This window comes from Podarcis tiliguerta (assembly GCF_965153285.1).
Source record: "Podarcis tiliguerta genome assembly, chromosome: 8".
Taxonomy (NCBI): Eukaryota; Metazoa; Chordata; class Lepidosauria; order Squamata; family Lacertidae; genus Podarcis; species Podarcis tiliguerta.
This window is the reverse complement of record NC_139541.1, coordinates 25,482,076-25,507,120: the sequence shown is the minus strand read 5'-3', so window position 1 is coordinate 25,507,120 and position 25,045 is coordinate 25,482,076. Positions and strand designations below refer to the sequence as shown.

At 46.3% G+C, this 25,045-nt stretch overlaps 1 protein-coding gene across 5 annotated transcripts in view; it reads right to left on the bottom strand.

Annotated features, from left to right (window-relative positions):
• The window catches only part of ACOT7 (acyl-CoA thioesterase 7), a 63,876-nt gene that overhangs the window by 11,604 nt on the left and 27,227 nt on the right, over positions 1–25,045 (bottom strand). For 2 of the 5 annotated variants that reach the window (XM_083452241.1, XM_083452243.1), the window contains exons 6-8: positions 24,832–24,846; positions 23,751–23,837; positions 10,959–11,075 (exon numbers count right to left, since the gene is read on the bottom strand). In XM_083452241.1, coding sequence (XP_083308367.1) covers positions 10,959–11,075; positions 23,751–23,837; positions 24,832–24,846 — 219 coding nt within the window. Of the gene's footprint in view, positions 1–9,694; positions 10,507–10,811; positions 11,076–23,750; positions 23,838–24,831; positions 24,847–25,045 lie in introns of those variants that run through there. The other 3 variants (XM_083452242.1, XM_083452244.1, XM_083452245.1) reach the window with 2 other exon arrangements.

Below are 25,045 nucleotides of genomic sequence, written 5' to 3'. Positions count from 1 at the left end.
AACAGTGGAATTCATGTCAGTGCCATGCACAGCAGCACTTTAGGTACGTGCAAGAGGTCCAGCAATGAAAAACCAGCTGGGGGAGCAGGGAAGGGTGCTGGGTGCCAAGTGGAGCTTGGCAGCTCAAAGCTGTTAAACAGTATTGTCTGCAGCTATCTAGGGTGGAAAAAAGCTGTACTTTTAACTGCTCCCCCCCCCCACCAAAAAAGTTCTGCAAGTTGTTTGGATCCTAATGACAAGATGAACTTTTACCAATTAAAGCAGGTTTGTTTTTCAATTTCCAGTTTGCTGTCATCATTTGTACTAGATAAAAACCAGTAGAACAGCGCTTGACTTAGAAGCTACAGGCACTATAAACACTATAAAATAAAATGAAACAAGCTGTAAGAGGGCAACTCCAGCTTGGGTAGCTTTTTGTTTATTTATAACTTCTTTTTTTCCAAAGACAAAGATCTTGTCCAGTGCTGGGGCAAGGAAGGCGCTGGCAGCGAGTCAGCAAATTCCTGAGAAGCAGCTCTGGGCATCTTTTCATGGGCATCGCTGGGAGCCGCACAACCAGGCAAGATTGCAAAAACTGACCCTTGTCAGAGATGCCAAAGGTGTTTCATGCCATTGTGCTGTCAAATCCATGGGCCAGTCCCAAGCAATTAACATGAGGATGATGGAGCAAGACGTCAGAAGTAGCATTATAATCTGCAAACTGCATGCGGGCCCTGAAAAGTTAGCTAAAGTTCAGTGGATAAAAAGCTCATTTCGAGAGGTAATACGATAGCCCACTTCAAATATCTGTAGGGCTTTCACATGGAAGCACATTTGAAGTTTTTAAAGCAGAGTTTGGATAGCTGTGTGCTAGGGGTTCTTTAGCTGTGATTCCTGCATTGCAGAGATAGAGGATAGATGACCCTGGGGTCCCAATTCTACAGTTCTATGATATGGGGAAATCTGTGTTCAATTCACAGCTCAGCTGTGGCAGCAGCCCAGCGCTGATCATGGGTTAGTGTCCTATCCTGCTTGACACATCACAAACATGCTGACAAGACCTACCTGTCATCTTCTAAGCAGTGAGGCCACAGAACTGCCTTGACTGTGGTTTGCTTGTTGCAGTTGCACCAGTAAACCATGGTCCCTTACACACACACACACACACACACACACACACACACAAACATTCATTGCTTTTGTATGTGTGTACTGGGGATACAGTACACAGGAACAGCAGGGGGAATGATTCAGCCTGCAGTCTCCCCCTGGGAACCCAGGCCTCTACAAGCTGACCTGATGGCTACAACATTCAGCCTATTTTATACTTCCCACCCACCCTCTCTCTGCTGCTGATTTGCCTGATCAAGAATTCTGGAGAACTTTAGAGGAGAGAGAGAGAAAGAGCCTGACTCCCCCCCCCCCCGCCAGACCAGGTTTCAAGGTGGCTCACATGGACTGAAACAACACAGGTAAAATGCAAAAAGCTAAAAACACACACAAAAGATAATTATTAAAAAGTAATTAAATTCTAACAGCTGTTGTTGTTGTTGTTGTTGTTGTTACAAAAACCCTATCTACTGAAAGTGTGCCATAATTTTCACCCATTTGGCTTGGTCCCATTTGGCTGTAGATTTTTGGAGCATCTTAGGGACCAACACACAACCCTCCTGATTTTATATGTACCGTATCTGCCATGACAAATCGCTTGTTCTGTAATATTTGCTCCTATTATTTTGTTCAGATGCACATACTAAGTGTGTCATAAGTCATCTTGATCTTTAAAAACAAAACATAAACAAGCAAAACGGAAATGTGGGATAAACACATTTTCACTAATTAAATGAAGCCAAAAATGCATTAACGGTGAACTTTTAGTTTGCAGCACCATCATTTATTCCATGGCGGCAGCCGGGGTGGGGGTGAGGGGCAAATTAACGGAAAGGTACCATTTTCCAGCAAAAGCAATACATTCTGTGCTCTAATTTGTTCGTCTAAGTGCCCTACAGATTATCCAAAGCTGGCTTAGACTTTGCAAATAGATGTCAAGCAATCACTCAAGTGAGGTTTTCAAACACAGGGATGACTCATGGCCCACTAGGGCAGACCCATCTAGCCCGCCTTCCTGCTTCCCACAGTAATCTATCAGATACCTCTGCAAAGCTCGCAAGGGGGGCTTGAAAACAACATCCTGCTCTCGCTGCTGTTGCTTGGCAACCAGAACCCAGAGGTACACTGCCTCTAAACATGGAGGCTCCATACTCTGAAGACACATAAGGCTAATTGATGAAGGCTAAGGAGGTCTGAGTTTGGGCTTTATTTATTTGTTAAATGTATTTCCCACCCTTCCTCTCAAAGGAGCCCAGGACAATGAACAAGTGATAAAAAACGATATCCAGATACAGATGCAGCGTGGGAAAGATCTCAGCTTAAAAGGCTTGCTGAATGAGGAAGGTTTTTGGTAGGTGCAGAAACAGTGCCTGTCTAATATTCAAGTGGGGGGGAGTTCCAAAGGGTACATACAACAACACTAAATGCTAGAATCCCGTACTAGGCAGAACAGAGCTTCTGATAAGATGGCATCTGCAGGAGGCCCCCATATGCAGAGCACAGTGTTCGACTCGGTATATAAGAGGCGAGACAATCTTTCAGGTATCCTGGGTCCCAAGCTGTATAGGACTTTATACACCACAATTAGCACCCTGAACTTTGTGTGGGTGACTTCATGAGCTGCTTATGCTATGGACAGTCGTGACACCTTCTGCCAGTGAATTCTGCAAATTAAATTATGATTTGTGTGAAGGTCTGCTTCTGCTGCCAGACAATTTCCCTGGATGGCCCTGGGTTCTGGCATTACGGAACAAGGAGTGGGGAGAGCTTATAAAAGTATGCATGGCATAGAGAAAGGGGACAGAAAGAAGTTTTTCTCCTTATCTCACAACATGAATGGACCACCACTAGGCAAAGCTGAATATTGGAAGATTCAGGACAGATAAAAGAAACGACTTCGCCATACAAATCATAAAATAAAAACATTGTCCAGTAGCACCTTAGAGACCAACTAAGTTTGTTCTTGGTATAAGCTCTCGTGTGCATACACACTTCTTCAGATGCACACGAAAGCTTATACCAAGAACAAACTTAGTTGGTTAAACCACAGAGCCAAGGACTTGCTGATCAGAAGGTCAGTGGTTCAAATCCCCGCGACGGGGTGAGCTCCCGTTGCTCGGTCCCTGCTCCTGCCCACCTAGCAGTTCGAAAGCACACCAAAAAGTGCAAGTAGATAAATAGGTACCGCTCCGGAGGGAAGGTAAACGGCGTTTCCGTGCGCTGCTCTGGTTCGCCAGAAGCGGCTTAGTCCTGCTGGCCACATGACCCAGAAGCTGTACGCCGGCTCCCTCGGCCAATAAAGTGAGATGAGCGCCACAACCCCAGAGTCGGTCACGACTGGACCTAATGGTCAGGGGTCCCTTTACCTTTAAGGTGCTACTGGACATTTTCTTAATATTTTTATGTATATTTCAACTGCATCAGACCAACATGGCTACCTACCTGAATACAAATCATAGTTAAACTATGGAACTCACTCCCACAGGAGGCAGCTATGGCCACCTATTTGGATGATTTGAAAAGAGGACTAGACACATTCGTGGAAGATAAGGCTATCAATGGTCACTAAGCATGATGGCTATGCTCTCCCTCCACAGTCGGAAACAGCAATGCTTCTGAATACATTGCTGGAAAGCACAGGAGGGGAGAGGGCTCTTGTGCTCAAGTCATGCCTGTGGCAGGCATCTGGTTGGCCACTGAGAGAACAGGATGCTAGACTACATGAGCCCCCTTTGGCCTGAACCCACAGGCTCTTCCTGTTTTCACACCATTCCTGATTTTAAGACTCATTGCAACAGCACTGACATGTTACCCCAGGAATCAACCTAACATGCTCCTCCAGAGACACCCACGTTATATAACCCGCTGAGAGACTGTAGCTGACAGGGGGATCCATTTGGGCACAGGAACTTCTCTCAAGCAGTCGCTCTTTACCACCCCAGGAAGAGACAACAAGAGGGTGTTTTGTAAAATGAACAGCATTGGAGGAAAAAGGCATGCAGTGGCAAAACCTTTCAGAATAGGTTCGTGACGTGCTGTATTCAGTGTTGGACCTGCTCAGCCCATTAATTTCAAGTGGTTTACTCAAAGTACACCTAAGCTAAATGCAGCCCAAGGCCTGTGTGCACCAAACGGCTGGGTGCACATTTCAGCCTTGAGCGCATCACACCAATCCTGGCTGGAGGCATTTTATTAAATCATATTATTAAGTCAAATTTGTAGGTTGGTGCCCACTTCCTTCCACCACAAAAGTCAAGAAACACAAAGACCCTGCCTACATCTTGGAATACTCTGGCCTGCTCATTTCAGCACCTGTTCTTCTGCCACGCCTCACCACCCTCTGTGCATTTGCCTGACGGGCTGCAAATGTCAGGCGTGTTTTTGAATTACTGAAACTTGGGTTGTAGATTTGTGCTCCCATGCACTCCCTCCCTTTTTTTAGGTTAACAGCCTGAATCTGCTGTTTTATTCATGCACGGAACAGCCTACTCTGCAACTTTAAGCATTAGAGTGGGGGGGGGGGTAGAGAGAGGAGAGGGAAAGAGCCAATCCAGAACACATGACTATCGTCAAAACACACACTGGGGGGTGGGGATGGATGAGGAACAGTAAAGTCAGATGGTTTTTCCACATCTCTGCGATTGAATAAGAGCACCTAATCAGTTTTGACATTTAAAAGAGAAACAGCAGGTTCCATCTGTTAAGAGATGCTATTATCTGTAATTTCAAGCCTCCTTTGTGATGTGAAGGAAAGGAAACGGATCCCTTAGCATGGAAAGCAAACAAGACTGATCCCCAGAACAGTGTGTGTGTGTGTGTGTGTGTGTGTGTGTGTGTGTGTCCCCTCCCCCTCCCCAGACACACATCTGGTTGGAAAAGGAAAAATACAGCTAGTGCCAGACACCCCTCCCCCTCAGATACAGAATTCCAGCTGTTGAGAGGGGTGGCCCAAGTCACCCTGGAGCCCTCTAGATGTTTGGAACCACAACTCCCATTAGCCTCGGTCAGCAGGGTCATGCTCCTGTCACCCCCAGGATCATACAGCTATGCTGGCTAAGGCTGATGGGAGTGGTATCTCAAAACATCTGGCGAGCCCCAGGCTGTCCCACAGTAACTTGTGGGCCTGGGACCCACAGTTGGGTTGCAGCCTGGTCTAAGATCAGTCACAGCACCAGTACCAGACAGATGCATGTCTGGGTTCAAGGAAGGAGCCAGGTCTGAAATCACTGAAGTCCGCTAGGCTACACTAAGGACACCATCCCTTAGTTTCACTGATGACCTGCAGGAACTGCCATTCAGCAGCACCCTGTCTCTAAAACATGGAGGCACCATTCAGTATCAGGGAGCAAATAGTAACAGATAATACATCCTCCTCCATTAATTTGTCTAATCCTTCTTTAAAGATGCCCATGAGCACACCCCATGGCAGTGAAGTACAAATTTCTGCACTGTGTGAATGGACAGTTCGTTTGTTTTTGCCTGTCCTGAATCTACAGTCCAAATCTCAATTAAAAGAGGGTTGGACAAATTCATGGAGGATATCAATGGCTACTAGACATGATGGCTATGTTCTGCTTCTACAGTGAAAGCCACATGGAGGGGGGGGTGCTCTTGTGGTCAGATCCCACTTGCAGGTTTGCTTTGGGGGCAACTAGTTGGCCATTGTGAGAACAGGATGCTTGGCTAGATTCTTATGTTCTTATTTCACAATATGATCCTGAATTCTTATTACGAGACAATTTCTCTGCACACATTGCATACTTTTACGCACCTCCATCATGTCAACCTTCTCCCACAAACTAAAAGAATCAAATGCTTAACCGCTTCCTCATAGAGGAGGCGCTACAATCCCTTGGCAATTCTCGTTGCCCTTATCTGAACCTTTCTCAGCTCTGTAACAAGATGGCACACTCAGATAGCATTCTCTGCAAACACATTAGATGTTACTTGGTTAACGCCAAGCTTGACAGCACCCCCTTAGCTGTAAGACGCTTATAACATTTGGGAACTGCTGGTATTTCTCCACAAGGGCAGCTCATCTCTAGTGCACGTCTAATACTTTTCATAAGATCTATTTGGGCAAAATTTTAACAGGTTCATGATTTCCTTTTTTTCTATATAGCAAATACCCCGGAGACAGGTAAAGGCAGGAGCAAAGACACCCGGGAGGTGTGGAAGCCGTCTTGCAATGTTATTGTCTTCTTCTGCTCCAAAAGGAATTGCACACAGCTGGAGGCTCAGTCACAGAATGTGTCATGCCAGAGTTTGTTGCACCGGGTGTATGTGTTTCTCATGGAGTTTTCTGTGAACAAAGGTATCCAATACCCTGGTGGTCAAAGCCAGATGAAATAATGTGGCTTTTAACCTTCCTCCAATAGGCTACATTCCAGTCACACAGAAGTCTCTATACACATGAACACACCCCTCTCCATCCACGGAAGCAGGAGCCATTAGCACAGTTCAAGGGCATGCTCCAGCCAGGCAAAAGCATGTCAGGAGGGTACAGAGCAGGACCAACAAGGGGTGTGGCCTGTGGAGAGTTCAAGGGGCTGATAAGAGAGTTTTGGGGGCCACTTTTGGGCCTGAGATCACACATCTCTGCATTAACACATTCGAAACAGCCAGCAGAGACAAACAACAATTAAAAGTCATATCTAAAAAAATTCATGCCCCCATCAAGCCTTTCAGCAGAAGAGAGTTCTGCAGGAAGGGCTCCCCATGGGGGTCAAAGCAGCCTCTTCAGTCACCACCCACCTCACCTGGCAGGGGTGCCTAAAGAAGGGAGGCCTCTGGTGCTGTTCGGGGGGCCTAAAAGCAGATGGATGGGCAGGTGGACAGAAACTGAAGACACAAGTTGTGTAGGGAAGTGGCGGCTAACCCATGGCCTACCCAAATGGTTTGTACCGCCCCCGCACAAGACCCCCAACAATTTTGCAGCGGTGGCAGCAGATTTATTTGTTAACACATAAACGTACCAAACTGCTCTGCAACCACTCAGTGTTTTTGGTGTGTTATAGATGGCTTTGTGCTAGCAACTGAGGCAGGATCAGCACTGCTGGTCACCTCCTGCTTCCACATTCTAGAATGCTCAGCGATTTTTCCCTGAGTGCAAAAATTAGAACAAATAACTTGCTATTTTGAAGGTTACTGTGGCCAGTTAGACCCCAATTAATGTAAGTGGGGGAATGCAACACTGCCGGATAAGGTGTCAGTGAGGGGGAAAGAGAGGATCTAAATGTTTTCAAAGTAGTGAAACTCTCATCTAAACAAAACAGTTCCTTGAAGCAGCAGCTAAGGTTTACTTGAGGATTTAGCCCCCATGTATTGCTTTTTTCAATTCATATCTCCAGCAACCATACGAAGAAGGGGACAAATGAATCAGCAATGTATCAACATTGAAATTAACATTGACTTCCAAACCATGCATAACTTGCCAACTTTACTGTAAACAGCAAACCTTAATACCTTGTTACACAAACATGTCCCACCCAACAAAAAAAACCAAATACTTTTCCTGGTTTTTGTTTTGCTTTTGAACAGGGGCCTATCTGATTCCAGCATAGTAGCATAAACATAAACAAACAAACAAAATCTCTAGAGGATTAAGCACTACCTTTGGTGATCCAGCATAGAAAGAAAGCAGATAAAAATGTCAAGAAAGGAACATATCCTACACGCCTCCATTCTCAACTGCATTGTGTGGTAGGTAAATAACACAGATGTAAAACATGAAGATGGGAGGGAAATCACACTGCCTCTCTGCCCAACTAGTTGCTTCCGTGCCCAAATGCCCCGTTTGGATAATAAATTTCGGGTTTTGTTTTTTTAAAAAAAAATTGACAGAGAAAGAGGCAAGTCCCAGGGTTCATGTAATTTTAAAGACAGCTGTGAAAGGCGTCCACCCCAGTGACTTGCAGCTGGTGAGCTGTCACTTCTGGTATGAATTTGCCTTGGGAAAGGGACAGACAAGCGGCAATTATTCCTTACTGTGCGCCCCGGCTTGTGTGGGTGGGAGCAAAAGGCAGCTTGCTTTTTCCAAGTTCACCCCTGAGTAGGAAGAGCATGCAGCCTGGCTAGGCAAGAAGCTCATCTCCATTTAGGAAGGGTTTGGCTTCCTAGCACTAGTTTAATACCTGCAATGCTGAAAACCCCTACTGACAACAAGGCACCCCACGAACCGGCAAGTCAGGCTGGGTCGTTTTAATCACTTCCTATTTCAGAAAGCAGGAATGGACAGATCACTATGCCAATTGTCAATTTCTCATTGTTTAATCCTAATTTTGTCCTGCCCTGTTTCCACATTAATCTGCAATTTTCTAAAAAAAACAGAAATCCACACACACAAAAATTAAATATGTATTTAGATAGGTATTGTGATGAAGTATTTTATTTCAAGCTTTGAAAGGTATTTTATCCCAACACACACCTTTTTCAAATGCATTTTGGCATGTTTTTTTGAGGAGAGAACCGGCTAGCAAACTCTAAAGGATCATTACAATCCGATCTGTGCATTAGGTTTGGGAGGTGTGAATTAAGATATGCCAGCTTTAAAATTTGGAGCAAACTAAATTCTCTCCCAGCTTTAATGGAGAGAAGGTTATGTGCATATGTGTGTATTGTTGTTTTTTAAAAAAGGTTTATTGCGGTAGGTCAGGGGTGTTCATTACAGATCTCAGATTAGCCTCAATGTTGCCAGGAAAAAGCTGGCGGCTCAAAGAGAACAACGCCGAATTGGAACTCTATGAACTCCTGCTGAAATTCGTGGGATTTTTCCACTGCAGTCAGAGACCCAACACTGAGTTGGAAAAGTCAGCCTTTCAGGAGGCTGTTTCTCTCCACGCAGGGGTAAACACCTCTGACCCACATTCTATCCCATAAAGATTTTGAGAGCTAATTTAATCCAGTCAAGCTTTCAGAAACAGAACATGCTCAAAAGTCAACGCGGCAACTGACAGTCAGAAGGGAAGGGCTTGCTTCTCAACTCAAAGGTAAATGTCACCGAGTCAGGGGGGGGGGCTCCTTCCCACACCCTACTAATGTTTTCATGTGTTTTCCTCAAAGGGTCTCACCACTACCCACACAGTTTGCTGGGGCACACTGTGGATCAAAAGAAACAGCTGAGGGCTCCTGTGACCCAGCTGGCTGTGCCCACAAGGGAGGTTGCCTGCTGCACCCCTGCATGGTTCAGTGATAGCATGCCATTGCCTATAGCACCTAGTATTTAGGCAGAAGGAAAAAGTTATAATGCTCTCATCCTGCCTGCGGCTCACCGCTCTTAGGTGGACTGGATGGCTCTCTGCCTGATTCAGCAGAGAGATGGGGGGAAATATATACTGACCTCTAAGTTCTCTCTATACACATAACAGAGTATTCAGTATTGGTTCAGTATGGTGGGAAACGCAGCCCTGCTTGGAAGGCCACTGACACTCCATGCCCTTGATGGAAAACCGGGCATTTCTCCCTCTCTGCTAGGAGACAAGGTGTGGCAGCTTTCAAAGGTCAATGCTGGGATCACCTTCTTTTGCTGCATTTCAATGCAATGTACACTCTGTATTTTCAAATATATATTCCATATTATTTTAATTCTATTGCAGTGTAATTGTTGTTTCAATAATTATCTTTCATATGCTTTTAGCTTTTTGTACTATATCTAAATACACGTAAGCTGCCTTGCATCCTGGTCCGGGAAAAAGGCGAGATACGAATAAATATAATTCCTAAAATAATAATAAAAATCATGTAGGATTCTGCAGAGCAGAATCTAGATCTCCCTTCCACCCAGTTTCCCTTTGTCTTTGCATGGCAAGCGTATTTGGAACAAAAACCCAGCGGAAGAAGCAGTGCTCTGCCAGGGATGTTCTGAGCCGGGCACAGGCAAAAAGTGCAGGCTGGGCAGCAAGTCGTCAGGACCACAGAGAGCTCCCTGTGGGCTGGCAGCACCTTCAGGCCAGATGCAACTGGCTGACCAGCAGGGAGCTTGGAGTATGGCTTGCCTGGAGCCAACTCAAGGCTGACATGGGCCTTGCAGAGAAAGGGGCGTTTGAAGTTCTGCCCCCTAGGAGAAAGCATGCAGTCCCTCAGGCGTGCGATGCCTCCTGAAGCCCCAAGCTGGTCATGGTGGTCTACAGGGATACAAGGGAATCTTTCTCAGGAGCAGAAGAGACCTCACTGCCTACAAGGACTCTTCACTTGGGAAGGATGAATTGTCCATAGTAGAACATCAGCTTTGCATTCAATAAGCCCAGTATGCCATCCCCAGCACCGCATGATAAGGCTCCATGCCTAAACCCCTGGAGATACATTGCTGGTTAGTGCATACAACACTGAGCTGGATCCACCAATGGTCTGACTCAGCATAAGGCACTTCCTTATGTTCCTCCTTCCATGTGGAGATCTCTAGCAGGGTAGACAATTGGGCTTGCCGATCAAAAGGTCGGTGGTTCGAATCCCCGCAACGGGGTGAGCTCCCGTTGCTCGGTCCCTGCTCCTGCCAACCTAGCAGTTCGAAAGCACGTCAAAGTGAAAGTAGATAAATAGGTACTGCTCTGGCGGGAAGGTAAACGGTGTTTCCGTGCGCTGCTCTGGTTCGCCAGAAGCGGCTTAGTCATGCTGGCTACATGACCCGGAAGCTGTACAACGGCTCCCTTGGCCAGTAAAGCGAGATGAGCGCCATGACCCCAGAGTCGGTCACGACTGGACCTAATGGTCAGGGGTCTCTTTACCTTTTACAGCAGTTCAGGCATCTGGTCCTCTCCTTCCTCAAGTCTTAAGACCCTCCGTCCAATGGGAGTAAGGCCAGTGTCTTGGGCCATGAAAGTGTAAATGCAACGGAAAAAATGAAATGCTTATGCCCACCCCCACCAATTTACCTTTTTTAATCTTTTCATGGAAATTGATGGCATCCACGGAGGCAGTGACTATGTTGGTCTTGCAATGGCGAGCAGCAACGATCCCAGCTACCTCATCCATCAGCTTCATAGTAACACCTGCAGGAAAGAGAATGGCCAGTTATTAACTGAGGCAGCCACAAGAGGAGGAAGCCTGCCCCATCTGACTAGGTTGCCCCAGCCACTCTGGGCAATAAGCTACCCAATCGCCCTCTCCCACCCTCAGCCACTGGACTCCCCACACTCCTCCTCTGGCTCCTAAGTCTTGAGCAGGACCTGCAAAAAGGCTTTCAGATTTTTCCTCTTTAAGGACTGTTTGGGAGCATGCAAAAATTACTCTGTTCTATCCTGGTGGCCATTCTTTCAGGCTGCAGAAAATAAATCCTACAACTTCTCTAAGGAAGTGCAGAAACTGGCACAGCCCACAGAATTCAACAGGTTGAGTGTCTCATTTTTTATGTTATTTTAAAACATGCATGTTTCTGAATCTTAAGGATGCAACCCCCCCCCCCAAACACACCAGGCTCAGAAGCATATGGCATGCCTCTGAAGCCAGAGTGGGGCTTCCTTCATATCTGGGCTTAAGAGGCATGGGCATGGATAATATTGCCTTAGTTTTATAATGCTAGCCCATCAGTTCCCTTAACATTCCGTTCACACTGCAGATTACGCAACTCTGGCTATTTTACTGCTATACTGGCATGCTGTGCTACATTTTATTCATACCAGTAGACACAGGTGGCATAAAAACAAATATCACTAAGCTCTCCCCACTTTCCACACAGGCATGTTTCTGTTCCCCCATGATCCCCACAACCATAAAAATAGCAGGAAGAGTTGTATGCTGGTATACTGCCCCAAATTTTGTCACTTTGCTCCCACAATTTTCCAGCTTAAGGGGGTTGCAAACAGATCTCTCCTGGAATCAAATAACATGGAAATGAGCGCTAAACATGCACTATGTTCCATTAGTTTTCCAGAAGTGGCTTTTACGTCATGTGAAGGCTCAAATACAATGCAGTTTGGGGGAAATTGGGGAAATGGAATCAACTGCTGTGCGGACGCAGCCCTGGTAGGGCTTCAAAAAGCAGAGGTTATGTCTTCCCAGCAGCCTTGGATTCTTATCTTAGGAATTAGCTACACATGACTAGTTAAAGTTTTCAGCACTCAGTAACACCACTGAGGAAACACCCCAACTTCCCTCCAGCAGCTGGATCTTTTCCCCCCAAAAGTATTTGTGTGTTTGTTTAAGACAAAACAGGAAAAGCCACAGAACAAAGAACATAACGACGTTCCAGGAGTCATACCATGACATAAACATTGAAATATTCCATGATGATATGGCAGACTCAGCCCGGCAGGCCATTAGTTATTGTTTTGTCAAAGAGCAGATCCTCCAAACTTTTATCTGTGAACCAGATGGGAGTATACAGATTGGTGCGTTTCACAGCAGATACTACAAATGTGAACCAAATTCTGGTGAATAAATCTTGTTTAATTAGGTCTTTGTGCAGACTTCTTTCATTTGTGAGCTTTTCTGCCAAGAAAGCTCTCCAGGCTCGGTCGAACAAAGCAGACAGAGAGACAAGTTTGAGGCTTGTTTCCAGTTTTTAGCAATTTCCTGTCGAGGAGCAGCAGCCAGTGAGTGCTATCAAGCCTTTCTGTGCAAGCTTGTTATTTGCATTCTAGAAAGTGGATGAGAGCTAAGGACAGAGATCCACAGCTAGCTGGACAGGCCGTAAAGGCCCACATTCTCTTAATATCAACTCTTAAGAGTTCCAAAATCCTGACTGACCAGAGAGACCTTTGGGAGTAGGGCACAGCTAGAATCTAGAATACCCATCCCGAAGAGATCTGCCTCGCCCCTTCCTGGAGGGTCTTCCACTGCAGGATGAAGACCTATTTTAAGGAAGGTCTTTGGTTGCTAGTGATCTTAGTGAACTCTGGAGTTTACCTCTGCTCTTTTATTGATGTTTCTTCTTTGAAGTAATAATGTTTTAAGCATTTTGACTGTATTTTCAAATTCCTTTTTCTTTGTTGGGCCCAACAGCCATTTTTGGAACGGCAGGACACAAACATTTTAAATAAGTGCACAATACATACTGCAGCTTAACAAGGCCCTAAGATCTTCAGAGAAAATGTAGCTGATTTTGGAAGGACAATAAAATGCACTGAAATTTTAAGGTCTGCGGGGAAACAGAATTCCTTTCCTCCAGACTCTCTTTTGGAACGGTCTCTGATCAAAAGGAAGCCTGCATTCTTCCTCCAGGCTTCAATTTCCACTTCCCCACAAGGTTTAAGGAACATAAAAGAAGAGGCCAAGCCATTCTTCTACAGGGGAAAAACAGGCAAAGCAATTTAAGGCAAAGCACAGCAAGTGTTACAGGCAAGTGGAGCATTCATCACAGCAGGTAAGAAAGGAGGGGAGAGGGAGGGGGAAAGAGGAAGGATTGTGACTTATGCACGAGTCAACATCCATTCTGAGAAGACTTTTAAGGAGCATAGAGGCCTTTGGGGGGGAGGATGTGAAGCAGCTTCTCTCACTCGTAGCTGAGTAAGATTGTCTTCCATGAAGACAAAGTAAAGCCTGTTCTCCAATTGGAGAGCTTGCAGGCCAGTGTTTCCCAGTTATCAGTGCTTATACTACATGCAGCACAAAATCAAAAATGTAACCACAACACAAAGTTCACAGCAGCACTGAAGATTTACAGGCCTTTAAAATTCCAGGTGTACCTATATTTGAAAGAGAGAGATTAAAAAAGAAGACTGCATGTTCTCTCGGTCCTGGAAGTATAATAAATTAGGTGACAGGCAAGACACTCTGGATAGTGCATTTTGAACAGAGAGATGCTCCAAGCATCCTGCTCTCTTTATCATTAGCTGGAAACAACAGAGGAAGAGACAACTACCATATTTTCCCGTCTATAAGACGCCCCCATGTGTAAGAAGCCCTCTATTTTGGGGGACTCCAATTTAAGAAAAAATCGTGTATTTTACTATCCGTGTATAAGACACCCTCAAATTTTTGACATTTTTTAAAGGAAAAAAACCTAGTCTTATACATGGAAAAATACGGTATATCTGGGACTGCATTGAACCATGCTCCTGAGCACCTCCACAGGAGATGATGGCTGGGTAAACCAGCATGGGATAGTGCTAAAAGGGTCAGACTAGGACTGAGTGAGACAGGGCCACTAAAGCCTCATTTCTCCATCCCATTGCAGGCCCCCGGCCCCCTGGGAGGTACAGGGAGCTGTAGACAGCCTTGTGCTGACAGAGTTTCGCTCTCACTGAGAGCCAATGGTTGCCGCAACGGTTAAATTTGTTGGACTAGGACCTGGAAGACCGGGGTTCAAAACCCAACTTGGCCATGAAGCTCACTGGGTGGCCTTGGGCCAGTCACTCTGCCTCTCTCTGCCTAACCTACCTCACAGGGTTGTTGTAAGAATAAAATGGGGGAAAGGAAGAACCATATGTGCTGTCTTGTGCTCATTGTAATCAATTAAAATAATCTCCTGATCCAATCTATTGCATTTGGTCTGACGCTGGTGCACGTGGGCAGACATCAGGCTTTTTAGAATGGGGCAAAAGAATCAGATTGACATGGGGAAATGGCTTGCAAGTCTCTCTCTCTCTCTCTCTCTCTCTCTCACACACACACACACACACACACGGTGTTCTTCGCTGCCTAGCATCATGGCCTGTGAAATAAACAGCGTACAGGTTGGGAAGTCAGAGAGAGACGCAACACCATTTCTTTTACTACTTGCTTTCAGCGTATTCCATAGAGATGCAGCCGCCCCCCCACCCCCCGGCCTGAAGCAAGGCAGTGTGGCTCCAACTGACAGGGAAGCTAACAGTTACTAAAAATACCCTGGCAAGTGCACGCTCACTGGAACCGTGACTTCCTTCCTTGCACTGCTGTTAAAGCAACAGCAACAGGAGGAAGAGCATGCTGTCTTCCTAAAACAAGGATCGTCACTTCCCCCATCATGCTGCGTGCTTCCCTAGAAGGGGGGAAATGTGCAGTGCACTGATGTAGCAGCACAGAAGAGAGGGACAAGTAATCCTATATATTATGGGGGAATCATGCAAAATAGGGAAACCGTTTAAGTGGCACCTGTGTCTCTTGTTTAATGTGGGGATCTGTCCTAAGCACAGCTCATCGTCGGTAGGCCGGGTCTTGCGGACACTCCATGAAGCTGAACATTGGATGATTCGGGGAAGATAAAAGAAAGTCCTTCTTCAAATAGCGAAACTATGGAACTCACTGCCACACTGGCTCCTAAGTCAGGATGGCTATGCTCTGCATCCACGGCTGGAGATAATAATGCTTCTGAACGCCAGTTTCTGGAAGCCAAAGGATGCTTGCTGGTTTCCTACAGGCATCTGGTTGGCCACTGCAAGAACAGGAGGCTGGACTACATGGGCCATGCTTATGTCTGTCTCAAAACACAGCCAGGGATAACACGTCAGCCAGAGAGCTTTAAAAATCTGAACTGTGTTCTCAAACTCAAACCATGATCTTATCTTTGCACTCATGGTTGTGAAACTGTGCCAGCATTTAGCTATGTTTGGCGGGGGGTGGGGTGGGACGGACAGTACAGCGCCACTCTGTCTTTCTCTCCCCTTTCCACGTGACCTCAGAGAACCAGCATCACAGTGGTATGAATTGGATGTGGGCTAAGAAACGGAGACTTAAACCAAAAAAGTAAAAAGTTTGGTAGATCCCGATTTATAGCGACACAGGTGGTCCTACAGGACGAGAGTGCCCCCCCCCCTCACCTAAGAGCAGCTTGCAGTTCTCCTGGAACCAAGCTCTGCTCCATGATACATCAGGTCAGTAGTTGTGACATGACATGCTTTTGCAGAGATTCAACTTGTGCGGCAGCAATGCCCTTTCTTAGAAAAAGCAGGTCTTGACACTGTCACACTTGGATCACATCAAAGCTACACCGTGTGAGGCTGCCTTTGGTAACATCAGCAGGCTCAAAATGGCCAGTTCTGTCTGCAACGGGTAGGGTTGTCCCCTTTGGAACACCAACTTCAATGTTATCAGATGTCCGCTGGTTTCTGATCAGCTTCCAATCTTCCTGCTTTATTAATGTTTGGTATATTATAAGCTCATATGCTTCACCATAATTTTGGAGTAGATTAACTTTTGTTCCCTCTTCCTCCATTCTGCTGCTTTAGGCTTTTACCATTTAATATTTTTGTTTATCAGACTAGCTTTGAGTTGGACTCAAACCTGGTTGGCTTTAAAGGAGGATTAGACAAATTAATGGGTGTTGATGGCTATTGGTATTCAGAAGCATTGCTGGAGGAAGCAATGCATCTAAATACCAATTGCTGTAAACTGCAGGAGAGGAGAGTTGGATTCCCAGAGGCATCTGGTTTGGCCACTATGAGAACAGGATGCTGGACTAGATGGGTCACTGGCCTGATCTGGTGGGCTCTTCTTATGACCTAGGATGGGGAGGGGGGACTCCACATGGGACAGAGTTGATGAAATAAAATTTAAAAAATAAGGCAAGGGGTGCATAGCTAGCTTTGACCTGCAACATGGATCGTACAGGCCACACATTTTTCAGTTTCTCAAAAAGGTGTCTTAGGATTTTCCCTTCAACAATAGATCAGAGATTTATTGCCTGTGGACACCAATGAACATCACATAAAACTGTTTCCATCTCACAGTCCCAACAGGTCCAGAGACCTTCACCCATTTTATAAAGAAGTTCATTGAGCAGGATATGTTAAGGTTTTCCACCATGCCCTTCCTTTCTATCAGCATCCACATTTCCCCAACTTTTACAGCCACTTCATTCAAGCTGTCACCTAAAGAGAACAAGAATAATTACACAGACATTTCTCAGTAATTTTGTGTTTGGTGTCAGAAGAGGAGATTTGTCATTTCATAGATGGCAGCCAAATTACAGGGTATCTGTTTGACAGGCAAACTCACTCCAGGTTTCGGGGGTGTTTTCTTTTTAAACACAATATGCAAATGGGCATGGGGACACACATAGGACAGTAGCCCTGAGGTTTTTTTGTTTCTGCTTTGAAACAGAGAGGTAAATACCAATAGAGTAGGGAAAGTTGCAGCACACACAACAGCACACCAATATATCACTAAGCAATTCTCTGCTAAAATATACCTAGCAAGGAGGGAGATGGAAAACAATGCATATTGCCCACCTTCCAAGTTAATTCAACTTTTGTTTCTCCATGCCAAATAATATATAGCCATGGTGCTTGAAGTGGGATAAAAGTCCAAAAATTGGCAGAGAGTTACAGCTCAGTAGTAGAGAGCATGCACTGCCTGGATGGGACCACAGGATTTAGTCTGCAGCATCCCCGAGGGGTGCAACATGAGGTTAAACAGGTTAACCAACTGCTGCTTTCTTGGGACTGAGCTACTCTTCAGGAATAGGAAGCTGGCAAATACTGTGCCAGCTCATCAGTTCACCTAGCCTAACATTGCCTATTCCAGGCAGTATTCACCAACTTGGTGCCCCCAGCAAGCCATTTTGGGTGACAACTCCCACCAGCCCCAGCCAGCTCAGCTGTCGCTGCACAGCTGATGGAAGCAGTAGCCCCAAACATCTGGAGGGTATCAGGATGGTGAAGTCTGGTTCACTCTGATTGGTTCCCCAAAGTCTCCAGCTGGAACCAGCTCTGCTACCTCACAACCTTTAAACTGAAGATGCTGCAAACTGAAGCCCATGATCCCATGAAGGACAACCAGAGAGAAGAGCCAATCCTTGACCCTTATTAGAACAGATCTTTTGCCAACCCAAGAGTTGGGCCTGTGCTTGCAAGGAGAATGATTTGCTCCTGAGTCGCTTGGAAGGCGATGTCTCCCGAGCGCAGCTCTCCTCTTGCCTGCTTGCTGCCCTATTAGTGTTAGCCTGCTGGAGACAGATGAAATCGCATTAACCCCGATTTGCAGAGGAGGCCTTGAAACAAAGCATCCATCTCCCCTGCCCTGCCGCTGCCCCCAACCAGGCGGTGATGGCCAATTAATCGAGCCACCCTGGGGACTGGCTGGCCCTGCATGCATCACGGGGGCAGCAAGGCGCTGGCTAGTAACAGCATTCCCCCCGCCCCCAACATGGGGAAAACAATAAGATGAAGACTGCCAGGGCTATGGGAAAAACAATAAGATGAAGACTGCCAGGGCTAGCAGTTAAGCCATTACTCCCTGCTGGGGCAGAGCCTGTGGTGTACTGTGAGAGGCAAAAAAAAAGTAGAGAAGCACGTGCAGTGTGGATCAGTGCTGCAATGCACCCAGGGTGGCATGATGGGGGAGCAACCTGGAACAAGGGAAGCAGCTGTAATGAGCACATTTTAGGTTGAGTTAAGTGCGGGGTAAGAGGAGCTGCGGAGGAACAGCAAAAGGGAGAGTGGAAAGCAGCACAAGCCTATTCACATCAAGAGGTCTAGTGCCTTGCGGCCACAAACAACAAGCAGTGATTCCAAAGTATGTGCAAAAAACCCCGCCTTCCAGGCCAGGGCCCATCCATCATATATGCCGCACCCCAGCCCAGAAGGTTCAAGCCAGATAAAAGGTCTTCTTCATGCAGCACATAAAATAGGGAACTCCAACAGGAGACAGTGATGGCAACCAACTTGGGTGGCTTTAAAAGATTGGACAAATCATGAATGTGTCCACGAGGCTATCGATAGCTACTAGCCATGATGCCTATGCTCAACCTCTACAGTCAGTTGCAGAAATGCTTCTGACTATCAGTTGCGGGAATCCACAAGGGAGAGTGCTCTTGTGCTCAGGTCCTATTTGCCAGTTCCTCATAATAGGCACCTGCTTGGTCACTGTGAGATGAAAATGATGGACTTGGTGGCCCACTGGCCTGATCCAGCAGGCTCTTCTTATGTTCTGACACTGTAGAAAAGATCTCCATGAATGTGCCTACCAACGGCTGTTAACAATAAGGACCAGGCAGGAACTCCATATTCAGCTCAGTTGCTGGAGGGGCACACTTGTCATCCAAGTCTGCTTGTGGGCTTCCTGAAACCATCTGGCCAGCTACTGTGGGAGCCAGGGAGCTGGAGAGAGGGAGACACCTTGTTCTGAACCAGCTGGTTCTGAGAGAAGGCACTGGATCTATAAAATAAACTGGGTTCATTGGTGGTGGGTGTACATCCCTTCCCCAAAATTTTACTTCCTGTATTATATATCCACTTTACAAACCAGCTCTTAAAAGCTACAGATCCACAACCATTCAAACTAAGAACATGAGAAGAGCCCTGCTGGATCAGGCCAAAGGGGGCCCATCTAGTCCAGCATCCTGTTGTTCTGACAGTGGTCAACCACCTACCTGTGGGAAACCAGCAAGTAGAATTCAAGCAGAAGAGGACTCTCTCCTCCTGCAATTCCCAGCATCTGGTATTCGGAAGCATCACTTGGTCAGAATTTCCTAACCAGGCCTACTAGAGTCTTTTGTGGCTAAAAAGTCTCTATCTGTTGTGTTTGTAAACAGGTGGAAAGGGTGGGGAGGACAAAGAGTCTTTTTCTAAAGTTTATTAGGTCACTGGAAGTCAATGCCTTAGGGAAGAGGGAAGGTGCTTTTTGGATGCTTGAATTCATATATGCTCAATACAAAAGACAACCCTGCATCATGATTGCTGGTTCTCTGTGTCAAATGTCTGCGCAGCCTCTTTTTGGTTCCCAAGTACAAAATGGGCAGTGAGGTCACCAGGGTTTAGCATCCATCAGCCATTCTATTCCTAAACCAGCTCGGCGGGAGAAGGTGTTACCAGGATTCTACTCTAAGTCACACATATACTTTTCTTTCTTTTTAGAGGCACGAGACAGGATTTTTAGCAAGTCAGTTCCGACTCTGGCACAATCCTCCCATCAAAAGGCTTCCACTTAATTTGCGAGACTTGATTTTAAAGTTGAGAACCCCCTCCTTCTCCAAAGTGTATGTTTTAATTACACAGGTCTAGATTACCAAGGAGAGTCTTCATAATGAAGAGTTTCTATAGCAACCACTTCTCTTCGCTGGCACCACTAGAAGCACCACCTCATCTGCATTCAAGCAGGAGATTTAAATTTTGATTAAAAGAAAACTCCAAACAAATGGCATTACCATCGCATCTATCTAGGTTACTCTGCTTCAGCCTTTTGCCAGCCTGGTGCCCTCTGGATGTTGTTGGGCTGCGGCTCCCATCAGCCCCAGCCAGAATGGCAAATAGTCAGGAATGATGGGAGATGTAGTCCAGCACCACCTGTAGGGAGCACTTTGGCTAGCCCTCCTCTAACATGCAGGATCTCGGGCAGCTGGAACACCCCAAGCTCAGCCTAACACAGCCTCTTCCTACCTGCACTGCAGCCTCTGAATAACAGAGCACAGTCCATGTGTTGCTTCTGCAGCCCATGGCAGCACCTGCCCATTTCATCTTCTTCTGCAGCTTTAATTGTCAGAACATATGAAGAGCCCCATAGCTGGAGCCAAGCAAAGACACCCTCTAGTCCTCCATCCTGGTTTCTACAATGAAATGCCTCTGTGGAACTCACTTGCAGCACTCAAGCAAAACTGCCCTCTGACCATAGAGGCTTTATTCAGACAGCATTCATTGGCAAGCTGCTTTTCCACAAGCCTGTGTCCAAAGTGGCTCACTGATGTCAAACATCTTCATCCACAAATTTAACCCTCCCCCACCCAAAAAAGCCAGTGAGAACCACCACAACTGGGGGGGGGGGGGATTCAAAAAGAAAAAAATAAATAAAAACCCACCATGTGTTGTGTGGAGAAGTGCTTTCTTCGGCCAGACCTGAATCTACCCCCAATCTTCCTCATTGGATCACCACACAAATGCCAGTATTATGAAACACACTTGTTCCTCAACATGCGTATACAACCATATATCATATTATCTCCCCATGTTGCCCCCCAGTCATCTCTCTCCCCCCCCCTTTCTAAACTAAGAAGTCAAAAAGACTTGGGTCTGATCTTATGAGGATCACTTCGGCTGCCTGTGTCTGTACCATCTGCAGATCTACAATATATATATTTTCAGATGAGGAGACTGGACCTGCACACATAACTGATCCTGCCCTACTGACTTATTTCTATACAGCCCCCTTGGCAGTTGAAGCTGATGGGTGCAGCAGCAGTCCAAAAATATTTGGAGGTCACCAAGGTTGTTGAAGGCAGCTTGACTGAAACCATTCTGATCAGCAGAGGAATCTCAGACACAGCTCTTCTGTGACACAGGCTGAGGCCTTTCCTCGTGCTGTGGATGGATCCTGGTGCTTTATTAGGAACACCAAGCCCACCCTAACAACAACAGCCCCCTTGGTCGCTTGCGAGAATCTATTAAGAGTCAACAGTGGATTTTAGGAAAAGGTTCTCACCTTGGGGCCTTGGTGGAATCTTTCCTAGATCTCGTGACTTCCATTGCCTTTTAAAAATAGAACACCAAGGCAGGTCTACGCTCCGTGCTACGTCTGTTGCCTTCTGCCAGTCAGGCTCTCCTGGCTGCCAATTATGCTGCGATTTCTGCTGATACTCAAAGTTTGATCTTGCACATCTAAAGCTGCTACACTGAAATGACAGGCACTGCAAACAGCACTCCAAACACCAAGCGGTGAGCTTGACAAAGCTCCCATTATTACTTTCCTCCCAACTGCTCCATCTGGATGCCTGGGAAAGGCACAAGTCACGCAATGGCCACCTGGAAGCGAAGGAACTTTGCAGCGTGAAGCCTGCAATCCTATACCCACTTGAACTCAATAGGATTAATCCTGAGCAGATATGCAGAGGAGTGCACTGCTAGACTGTACCCCAGTGAGAACGACTACTGAAGCCTCAGTTTCAGAGAAGCTGATGGCCGGGGGGGGGGGGGGGAGATGATCTTTTTATCCAGTGCCTGAAACCTGCATTATATTCTCATCTGCCCTCTAAAGTGCTGCAAATCTGGATTATTAGATCTATCTGATAGCTCACAGACCAACATGGTTGCATTTTTATTTTTATTTTGTCCCAGCCCTGCTAACAGAACAGCATGCAGACCCAGGGGGGAGGGACAGCTCCACAATATTTCACCCTTCTATTCCCCAAACTCTTCCTAGCCTTGAGCAATCCCATGTTTTTCACAGAAAATGGCACAAGGCAGTTTTGAATTTTTTAAAGGAGAAAGTTCCAACTAGGCCTAATTTGGCCAAAAACCAACCTTACCATAATATGATTAAAACTGTTCCTGCAAATCACCCGCACACATCTGCCAACATTTTATTCAAGAGAAAATCAATTTCGCTAAACAGTCAAGTTGCAGGTGCAGTATTTTAGGAAAGAGGCAGCTGTTGCGAAGCAACAAAAATACCAGCAGTTATGGTTTTACAACATCTATTAAGAGCAAACCATTTTGCCATCCACCCCTCCATTGATCTCTTTGGAGGTAAAGGAGAAAAGGGCACCATTCCATTCTCTTTGAGCTGCTCTGTCTTTTCCTCCTTTCTACACACACAGACTGCTGATGGGAACTGTAGTTCAAAACATCTGGAGGGCGCCAGGTTGGGGGAGGTTGGTTGAGGATTTTTCAGCACACATAGAATAAACTGCGCAGGGCTGATGTAGTCGCCAGTAAGATGCTGAGCTGCAGCTAGAAAAGAGAGTCTGTGCCAACTGAGGCTTTTTGCATAAACCGACAGATGTTGCATTTTGCTGGGAAATTTGGAGCAATTCAGTCTCTCAACACATTTCCTAGAATAGTTGGGGGGTTTTTTTTGTTTTGGTTTTGGCTGAACGGTCGGCTTAATGTAATGGATCCATCCAGTCAATGCAACTGGAAGAAGGCCAAAAACCGAAGCCACTAGAACTCTACATCGAGAACAAACATGACATACAATGTTATTAAAGAGATCTACCTTTGGCTCCTTGGGATTGGACAGCAACCTGAATCCAGACCGGGGGGGGGGGAGTGAGGGGCAGAGCTTCATGCTCCGGCACTGGGGGGGGGGGCGGAGAGCAGGCAGGGGGCGGAGCTGGTGCGCGTCCTGGGGTGTGGCGCCCAGTGCAGGCAGGAGGGCAGCCACAATGGCACCCCACCGGGATCACGCTGCCAGGGGCCATGCGCTCCCCCCCACCACTCCTCTTCCTCCACCAGTGGAGGGGGGGGACCCTCTCCCATTCAGGATCCCTGAAGTCAGTTGCATGAGCTGGTAACTGAAAAAGGTGATACCTGAAGCACAGCAAGCAAGACGTACCATTCCGTCCGATCACCCAGAGGCTTTGTAACACAGACTGCCAATTGCAAGCACCAATGTTTACACAACCTGAGATTGTGTGTCTAGATGCTTGAATTTGTATGGTTGTAGCCAGCTTACCAGAGAAGACCCTAGCCCTGAATCCTGAGGTTCCTGATTCAAGCCTCCCAAGCCCCTGACTAGTTCTCAAACAGGTGTAGGAGACCTCAGCAGCACTCATGCATTACAAACATACAACTCCTGCCCAGTAAGCCTCTGATGCAAGACTAACAGAACAAAGGGGTGTGTGGAAGAGTAGGCAGAACTTGACAGATAGGCCTGGGTGCAGTTAAGGAAAAGGTTACATGGCAGCTGATGCCAAGGAACTGCTTAGAGATTTCTGCTGAAACAGGAAGCGGTATATAAGCTAATGAATGAAACCAGCATCAACAGGCACCTCCTCAAAGGGTTCACCCAGGACTTTCTAGCAAATGACGGGACGTCTGGCACGGTGTGGCACCAAAAGAGCACATCAAAGCCATGATGGACACAGACTGGGAACTTACCTCCGTGCACAAATCCATGCATGGTGCAGTCAGATGGTCCCACCAGGTGGATCAAGCTGGACTGGCTGTAGCCAACAGTATATGGCTCTGTAAGGGGAGGGAAGAGCACAGACCATGAGAAGACCAAATTAATTCAGCCCCACAGAAAGGATGTTTTAGGGTTCACAGAAGCGTAAGGACAGAGGAAGAGATCTGCTGGATCAGACTAAGGGTGCATTCAGACTTGGAGAATACTTGCAACTGTGTCAGGATCCTCAGTAAGAATAATAATGGCAGAGGAGCTTCCCTGAAAAACAGCTTGCTCCTCTTCCCCTGCAATTCAGTTCCAAGGAAATGCTGGGAAACAGGTCGCAGCGTGATGCCCTGTGTACACCACACATCAATGGAAGACACCTTGAAGCAGCTATGTTTGACCCCTGCCTTAAAGGGGTCAAAACAGACTATGAAAACCCACCTGAAAAGGCAGCAGTTTTGAAATCTGTGTATTTACCAATATGGCTGACATGTGAAATGAAATGTATAGCCACTATTTGCACCAGTGAAACCTTATGTATTTTTAAAAAATCAACTACTCATCCAGCTATATAGCTTTTAAGCAAAGGAAGAAGCATTTCTCATCCAGAATGTTTAGCACCATTGTCCCTCCTCAACTAGCAGAGGAAAGTGACTCTCTTCAGCTGAGCTCTGGCTGTCAGATCCTCTCCGCTCTTGCAGCAACCACCTAAGGAAAAATCTGATCCACCTTGGCTAGCACAGTACCTGCCCAGCCCTCCAGTACTAAAAGAATTAAGAAATCAAGCAAACCTTAACTTTTTAAAATTATATGCCTCCTCTAAACCAAATCCATTCAAGCCAACATGCCTTGGAGAGGTCTGTGTGGCAAGAAGATTTTTATATGTATATAATTTTATATAATTTGCTTTAAGCAATTGCAATGAACTTTAAAACAATAAGGGGATCTGCCCCCATAGTGCCAAGCCGAGACTTATTTCCTTTGACAAATCTTACAGCAAAGAATAAGAGAGCCAACACTTGGAAGCTTCCCTATCTTAACAGTGTTAATTAGTCAGAACAATCTTACCTTTTCTTTGTCTATCTGTGAGCAAGGAGAGCAAGAGAGGCAGAAAGGTAAGCTGTGAGCATTCACTGCAGGATTACAAGGCGCAATGGGATATGAAGGTCATGTAGCCTCACCCCCAACCTTCAGGCAATACAGTATCTCACACCAAGCAACCATGCCAAGACTTTCACTCTCCCAAAGATTAACCTGATCACCCAGATTAAGTAGCATGCCA